Source organism: Mus pahari, chromosome 12, assembly GCF_900095145.1.
Source record: "Mus pahari chromosome 12, PAHARI_EIJ_v1.1, whole genome shotgun sequence".
NCBI classification, from domain to species: Eukaryota; Metazoa; Chordata; class Mammalia; order Rodentia; family Muridae; genus Mus; species Mus pahari.
The window spans coordinates 27,869,699-27,878,650 of NC_034601.1; the positions used below are offsets into that span (position 1 = coordinate 27,869,699).

Consider the following 8,952-nt stretch of genomic DNA (forward strand, 5'->3'; position numbering starts at 1 on the left):
CACAACCAGGCTGAATTAGTGACACCATGCGGAGCACTGAGGAGGCCAACGTGTACAGATTGAGGGGAACACAACACACAGGTTTGGCGTAAGACAATGAGAGAAAGAGATCTGCAAGCACACAGGGGCACGCTCAGTGCAGGCACAAATCAGGACAACCAAGCCTCCCCTCCAGTCTGTGGTCTCAAGCTCTTTTAAATGACATGCTCCCAAAGCCAGTGTGGCAGGAAGCTCATGCCTGGAATTCCAGCACTGGAGAGGCTGAGGCCGGAGGATTGTGTGTTGAGAGCACCCAAAGGAAAGGGCTCTGTCTGGCTTTTTTAATGAGTTATCACACAACACAAAACTTAGATCCTAGAGGCTACTTATTAAATGCCTGTGGAGCTGGACAGCTGTGTCTAACTGCTCACCACTACCCCTGAACGTCTGGTGTTCTCTCTAGCTTTAGAATAAAGTTTCATGGCTTGGTTTTACTCCTGTGTTGCTCAGGGAAGGAAAGACCTTCCCCATGGCTTGAGAACCCCTGGAGAATCCTTGTATCCAGCTTCCTATAGACTGTCAACATGACCATTACTATAGAAATCTCATATGTAACTATAGAAAAATTAGACTTTCCAAAATGTATTTCTAGAGGGAGGCCTGAGCCCCCAGAGACCTCATTTAGCCAAATGCTACAGAGTCATGTTCTAGAAAGCTAGTCAGCACCTAACCAAGTCATGGAAAGGCTATTTTGTTGGTAAACTCATTTCTTACTTCCTTTGATGCCCAATGAGAGGACCCTTTCTTTCCTTCATTAGTCCTGCACAATGACCAATCTCCTGTGTCTGAGGCCGCCAGCAGAGCACTAGGCTTACGTGACATCATCTGCACTTGGCCACAGTAGCTCAGCTGTGCCCCATGCTTTAACTGCTCATAGATTCTTTTGTGTGTGCAACTGGATTACAGACTATCTCTGAGGAAATGAGATTATGTCTAACTCAGTGAAATGTGTAACATCTTGTACATAGTTCTAGATACAAGTATAACACAGATAATAAGATTCACAAACCATTGGTCTCAAAGCCACACGCGGCAGCTTCCAATTTGCTATTTGTTTGGGGGTAGGGCTGGAAATCAAACTCGGGCCTGATGGTGATAGGTAAGAACTCTACTACTGAACTCTACCTACTCCAACCCTCATCTGCTTTAAAGCATATAAACACCAGGCATCAACCCCCATTTGGGGGGCTGGTAATTACAAAAAGAACATTATATTTGACAAAATGATGCTCATCTATGTTGTATTTTCTGTCTGAATTTGAGTCTAAATCATGCACATTCTGAAGCACTGACTGGTCTATTGTCACTGTGTCATGGCAACAGCATCAGACCCTGGTTCTGTACCGTTGGTTTGGGGATCATAAATACCGCTTCAGTTGAACATGAATCTTGTCTTGTCAAATAGCATTCATAATACATTCTATATAAAAGATTTTCAGAGAGTATTTCCTGAATGAATAACTGGCTAAAAGCAACTAAAATTTTTGCAAATTTCATCCCACTTGGGAGAGGGGAAAAAACGAAAGAAAATCTTACATAGACATTCTTGGATAAAGGGCTGATTTTCATACCATAGGCCTGGGCTAGTCAAAAAAAAACTTTTGGGATAGCATTTGAAATGTAAATAAAGAAAATAATAAAAAAAAAAAAAAAAAAAAAGAGTGGTACACAGTACAGAGAGGCATTTGATAACTGTTGCTAAGGAAACCATTGTCTCCATGAAACTACAACCAGGCCACACAATGTTTTTTCTGTCAATGAAGGCCAATGCATATGACAGTGGACCCCTTGAGATTCTATCATAGTGAAACAGAAGCCTCTGTAAGTAAATTCTATGATCTGTGATAGTTACACAAAATCACCTATGGATATATTTCTCAGAATATACTGTTTTTAAGCAAAACATTTCATCTTCAAGTAAGGAAGTCCCTTTTCTTCTCTTTCTTTTCTTTTCTTTAATCTATTTATTGTCCTTTTTCATAAGATACATAAAAAGGTCGGGAGGAGGTGTGTGACAGGGGTCTTTCGGCTAATCATAAATACTGCAACACTGCTTTGGGGTAAGAACCCTCCCCAGAGCAGAGATGAGGCAGTCCTGATAGCTCAGTGGGTATGGCACCTGACACCCATCTAACATGCTGACTTTACTGAGCCCAAGAGGCACCCCATGACTCAAGTTAGTTCAAGCAGATGACTAAGTTGATGTGGGTGGACCACTAACTGAGCACAATGATAAAACAATACCAAGTCTAAAATAGACAAGAAGGAAAGTGTTCTATAGAGAACAGAAAGAAATCTGCATCTTCCTGGTGAGTTTAAAACAATTATAAACATTCTTATTAATCTTTTGAACAAAAACAAACATATCTTCAAAGCAAATATGTTTTTCGAAGAGAATTTATTTGAAGCACTTTTGATGCTTTTCATAGAATAAGGCAATTATTACTGACTGGAAAAATTTATAAAATATAAAAGAAAAAAATAGGGATTGGCAACATGGCTCTAGAGGTAAAGGTGACTGCTGCCAGCCACGGGGACTTGAATTCAAACCCCAGGATCCACATGGTTGCCCTCAGACATCCACATGCATGCTGGAGATGCAATGCCAGTGAATTCTCTGTAATTGTTAATTCAAAGAGGAAAACTGTAAAATGGAGAATGAGTATTACTGTTAAACTTTTATTTAACAGAGTGAGAGGGGAGGCAATTGATGGCCTTGGACTTCATCCTAGCTAGGGAATTGCTGTGACAAAACACCATGACCAAAGCAACTGGGGAGGAAAGGGTTGATTTCATCCTACACTTCCAGGTGACAGTCCATCACCGAGGGAACTCAAGCAGGGCAGGAACTTAAAGGCGAGCTGATGCAGAGGCCATGGAGAGGTACCGTTTATTGGCTTGCTCAGGCTGCTTTCTTATAGAAAGAACCTAAGACCACCAGCCCAGGGATGGCCCCACCCACAAAGGACTGGCAGCTGAACCTTATGGAGGAGTTTTCTCAATTGAGAATAAGTCCAGTTTGTATCAAGGTGACACAACTATTTAGCAAAACCTGATTTTCTTATCAGAAAAAAAAAAAGTTCATGAGTACCCTTTTCTATATATTATACTAGATTTCAATTTATTGCCTTTGAGCCGTAGATCTGCTGTGCTTCAAACGTGTCTCCTGGGGCAGCTGGCATAGGTAAAGCCTTGTGTGTAGAGGGCGCTGGGAGGACACTGAGGAGGAAGGCCTTTGTCCTGTTGCAGTCAGCTGCGCTCCTACCTCAGCTGGCAGCTCAGCACACTGATACTGCCCAAGGAGTGTACCTGTGGCGGTGGTACAGTGCAGAGCAGTGAGTGGTTCCTCTCACAACGATTTCCCATAGTGCATCTTGGAGGGCTTTATGGTAAGTGTCAGGGCCTTAGCCCTAGTCCTGCCTGAGTTCAGAGGTAAGGCACTGAGAAGAGCTTCCCAGTGGATGTTAACTTGGCAGCTCTGTGACTTCAGATGCTTCTCTGCCAGGCAGCCTCCACCTCAGACTCGGGATACAGCCTGGTGCTGCATGTTAGCCCTTGGGAGAGGCTGCCATCTATGTTCTCTCTGGTTTTCTTTACTCCTTAGACACTTCTCTCCTATGGCTTCAACTCCCTACTACATATAAAACTCTTAACATTCCATGTTCCCTATTCAAACTGCTGTGCTATTTTCTGTCTCCTAGTTGGACTCTCAAGATATATGTACATAATACACATATACATACACACATACATATACACATATCCCCCACATGTGTGTGTGTGTGTGTGTGTGTGTGTGTGTGTGTATTCATCTCCTGGAATGAGGAAAATGTACCAAAACCAGTCTATAGCAAAGTCTGCTCAACTCGGCAAGTTTATCAAACATCACTGTGCTGTAACTTATAGTGGGTGAATTTTGTTATGTAAATTATATTTAACAGATCTGTTTTTAAGGACTTGAGGCTTATGGAAAAGGGCCTAGGAATATCCAAATTGTTCCTGCATTAAGTCTAGTGTTCTCCAGACCATGTAGTTCTCCTAACCTGAACAAGTGTCACAAGATCAGGTATGTACACAAGCTGGTACAAGCAGTCCACACATGCATGCAGAAGCACCTCCGCACCTCCAGCACGACTACTGTGCTGGAGAACAGTGAGGCCACTGTCACTGAGAGTCCATTCTGTAACACGGGAGTCAGGTTAGAGCCTTCGCTACCATCTGTGTGATAATGAGGACAAAGACAGAAAGTTCTGAGACCCACAATCCTTGGGTCAGGCTGTGACTTCTGTGCAGCTCATAGGAACCCATCCCTATGTGCGGAAAGGCTTGGAAAACACATACTGCTACTTCCCAAAACTGGTCCAGCCTCAAGCACCTCCCCCAAAGGAGCTAGGGGCGATGTTAGGAACAGCTAGCCATGTTTCTGAGCACTGAGGAGGGCAGTGTGCAGAGGCAAACACCTCAAGCCTCAAGGCAGTCCCTCACCACAGACAACGGCAGGGGCCTAGAACTGAGAGATCCTGCCCTATGATCGTTTCCTTTAAGGACTTCTGTCTGAACCAACAGGGAATTAGCTGATTATACACACCCTGGGGGCCCACAAATGAAGCAACAGTTTCCAACGGGAATACACTTTGTGAGAATTACCGTTAGAAAAGAACCCATTGACAAATGAAGTGGGAGTCGGGCAGTGGTGGCACACACCTTTAACCCCAGCACTTGGGAGGCAGAGGCAGGAGGATTTCTGAATTCAAGGCCAGCCTGGTCTACAAAGTGAGTTCCAGGACAGCCAGAGCTACACAGTGAAACCCTGTCTTGAAAAACAACAAACAAACAAACAAAAACAAAAAATATGAAGTGGGAAAAGGAGTTTTAAGTGGCCATCTGATACATTAAGAAGAACATAGAGAAAATATCTTAGAGGCCTATACAATTTGTGCAAAATCTGGATTTCAGAGTGGGAAAAAACTCTGGTTACCTGGGAGGACTCTGAAGACTAAAATAATAATATATCTATTCAGTATCATTTCAGAGTGTTATAATGGGGTGCTGCCAGTTCAGCTCTATAAGGAGGTTACTGGTAGTTTTCCATGGGGAAGAGTTTATAACCCTGAGTTATTGTGTTTATTTGCTTGCTACTTTGTCTTTTTGTTGGGACCTGAAGCAGGAATAGGGCCGCTGTGAGGCGTGTTCTTCAAGTGTGCCGTGGCCACTGACAGGCTGGAAGCAGCGCAGCTGATCCCTGGCTAGACTCCATGAGGCCTTCTCAAGATGCAATCTACTGCCACTCTCCTCCACACAGACTGGGGTGGAAGACCATCAGGCTGTGCCTGGGAGGTCAGTTACTCTTACGCCCCTAGCTTTGAGTAGTGCTGTACTGGCTGCAGGTGGTCTTAGGAGGTGCTACAATGTATAGGAGGCTGAAGGTTAGCCAAAGGCGGGACTGTCTATGTAGCTCTTGGGAGTCTCTCGCTCATGCTGGATGATTTTTACAATTACTATTACCATTATAATAATTATTATTAGTGACCTAGCCTATAAGTAAACCAGTAACTCCCTGAGTCACCAGGTTGGACTTATTTCTTTGGTCTGCTGTCAGGGCTCAGGGAGGCCGGTGATGCAAAAGGAACATTCATTGGCCTGCTTTCCTACACACGTTTTCTCCATCGCAGCCCCGCCTCCTCCACTGACTGATGACTGCGACAAGGCTGGACGGTACCTGAAGACTGCTAAGAGAGGAATTAAAGCCTACGTAAACTGATGGGTTTTCCTTTCTTTCTTCTTTTCTTTTTTTGCTTCTCCCTTAATGATTCCTGTCTTGTTTTTTTAATTACAATAAAGCTCTTTTTTTTTTTCTTTTAACAGATTTTGGAGCAATTTCCTGGTGTTGTGGAGCCAGGGAAACAGTCTCAACCATGTGGTTTGGCTCAGCTAGAAGGAAGAACAATTGTGAGGACCCAAGAGAGAGGTACAGACGTGAGGACAGAGTCAGGGCGACACCAACAGCTGCCCTTCTGATCAAGGCTGTCATCTGCATGCATGTTAATGGAGTTTTTTAGCAAGAGTAGTCATCCCTTACAGTAACTAACAGTGCTCCGTAATGGGTCACAGTGAAGGTCTTCTTCTTCAGGGGTCACTCTGCCCAGCATTTCAAATGAGAAGAACCAAGTAATAAGCTGTAACAAGCTGTCATTCCTTACCTTGGATTTCCAAGTCGTCAGCTTCCTCAGCAGAGCCGGACTCTGAGAGCTCTGTAGAATCCCGTGAACTGAACTGGGAGCTGCTGGAGGCGACCCGGAAGCCTGTGATATTGAGATGGTCACAGTCACAGACAGGATCAAGGACCCAACTTTAACAAAGGGAAGAACAGGACCTGGCTGGGACTGAAGCTATACACAGAACTGGCACTTCTTGCTGCTCCACTCAACTTTGGAGAAGCCCATCTTGTGGCTCCTGGCCTTAGTTTTCACCTTGGAAGCCCATCCTGAAATAAAGCTATTTCTGATATAGGAAATATGAGTTCCAGCAGTGCTCCTAGTCTATCAAGGGAAAAGTGACACCAACACCAACAACACAGACCACCATGGTACTGTCTTCTGACAGCAGAGGAACCCTCAGCTGAGGCCTAACACCTCACATGAAGAGCAGAGGTGAAAGGCCACATGGCCCGAGCTTGTGAAGCCATAGAGAGGCGAGCACACGGAAGTCACAGGCCTACTCACTTCCATTCTCAGTCTCCTGGTACACAGGTAACAAGTTTTTGGTGCGGATCTGCTGGCGCCGAAGGCGGATCTTCTGCTTCAGTTCCTGGATCTCTCGGTCACTCTCTTCCTCCTCTACTTCCTCCTCTTCTAGACACTGGCTCATCATGTTGCACTTCATCAGCTCGATGGCGGCAATCAAGGACTCGGAGATGCTGAAGTGGGCGTTTTCCTGGAGGAGGGAGGACCCCAAAGATGCTGCTTATCAGGGGTGCTGTGGGGAAGCAGAGCTTCGCAGACGTGTGCTTTCCTCGGAAACACCAGGGGATAGCACCCGTCTGCTGTAAGGACAGCAGGCGGGCAGACAACCTGCTATGACTGTCTCATCTGCTCCATGTTCTGAATAAAAATGAGAAGAGAATCTCAGCTCTCGGCCGAACACCTCAGTGCCAGCTTTACTCCCTGGTGCTCCGCTCAACACAATGAAACAAACTATGGTTTAAAAAAGTCACCCAACTGCAAGCACGGGTACACTGGTGGGAGAGGAAGTGCTTGAAGGAAGATGTAGCTCACAGAGCAGCCACAGCACGGGATGAAAACGGTAGTTCCTTAAAGAGGGTCGACACAAAACAGTATCCCTGAAGCTAACGTGATTTTCTATCTACACATAGAGGAACCACTTCCACGGCCCTTATGCTAACTCAGGTGTCTGGCAGCAAACATTTCCACTATAGGGCACTGAGAAAATGCAATGGATAGCGCCGCTGTGGCATGCAGACCCGCCGCACGCACCACACACGGACTGGCTAGCTGAAGCTCTGCCCAGACTATGATGGGCAACACCGCTTGCTCTGGAGAAGATGAGACACTCTCAGATCTTCTAGAGCAGTCTGATGACATGGCTTCTAAGAGTGAAACAATCTGAACTGAGTCAACTTCTAAAGAAGATAAAACTTGAAGTTTTATCAGCTTTTGTTTTCTCTTATGACTGCTTTAAAAGCTACTCAAGGGTATCACACACCGGTAACCTGCCCTGGAGGGCGGGGACAGGAGGAATCTAAGGTTTGAGGCTAGTCCGGGCTGCATAGTAAAACCCTGACTCAAAACCAAGAGCAGCCTGGCTTAGTGGCGCACACCGTTAATCCCAGCACTCAGGAGGCAGCGGCAGGCAAATTTCTGAGTTCGAGGCCAGCCTGGTCTACAGAGTGAGTTCCAGGACAGCCAGGGCTATACAGAGAAACCCTGTCTCAAAAAACAAAACAAAAAATAATAATAATAATTTTTCTGGGTGTGGTGGCGCACGCCTTTAATCCCAGCACTCAGGAGGCAGAGGCAGGCAGATTTCTGAGTTCGAGGCCAGCCTGGTCTACAGAGTGAGTTCCAGGACAGCCAGGGCTATACAGAGAAACCCTGTCTCGAAAAACAAAAACAAAAACAAAAACAAAAACAAAAACAAAACAAAAAGCCAATAGCAAAATGTTTATAGTTATATTGAATCCATGCCTAATGCTTTTGGACCTGGCCTATTGGACACTGCAGTTCTTTCCAGATGTTGCTGATAGACAGTTGACTCTTCACTACTAATTAAGCGGATGAAGCCAGGCCATCATCCTTGAAACAAAGGCTAATGAAAGGAGGGAACAAAGCAGAAATTCCAAACAGACTCCTATCCTAAAGTCATACTCATACACATAGAAGTAAGATAAATATAATGTCCCAACATAAAAGACTAGTACACAGATTCTATGTACATATATGAGAGCCCAGGAATAAATACAGAACTTGGCCTGGTGGTGCACACCTTTGATTCCATCACTTGGAAGTCAGAGGCACTTGGATCTCTGAGTTAGAGGTCAGGCTGGTCTACAAAGTGAGTTCCAGAACAGCCAGGGCTACACAGAGAAACCCTGTCTCGAAAAACAAAGCAAAGCAAACAAAAAAATAGAACTTGGTTCTGGAAGAAGTATTTGTGTAAGGCCATACGTTACAAGCTGAGCATACGTTCCCGCACACGCTCCCTGAAGAGTCCCCAGACGAGTTCACAGCTTTACTGCAGCTCATAGCTACACCCGAGTACTCGGGATCCCATTAGAACTGTGGCAGCAGAGACCATCTGCCCAGCCCCCACACTGCACGAGCTCCCATAGGCCAGCCCCCACACTGCACGAGCTCCCATAGGCCAGCCCCCACACTGCACGAGCTCCCATAGGCC

At 45.4% G+C, this 8,952-nt stretch overlaps 1 protein-coding gene across 4 annotated transcripts in view; it reads right to left on the reverse strand.

The window, feature by feature from the left end:
• Nucleotides 1-8,952, reverse strand: part of Rubcn (rubicon autophagy regulator) — a 56,635-nt gene that overhangs the window by 9,555 nt on the left and 38,128 nt on the right. For all 4 annotated transcript variants that reach the window (XM_029544565.1, XM_021209251.2, XM_021209252.2 and 1 more), the window contains 2 exons: nt 6,762-6,972; nt 6,240-6,341 (listed from right to left, as the gene is read on the reverse strand). In XM_029544565.1, coding sequence (XP_029400425.1) covers nt 6,240-6,341; nt 6,762-6,972 — 313 coding nt within the window. The remainder of the gene's footprint in view (nt 1-6,239; nt 6,342-6,761; nt 6,973-8,952) is intronic.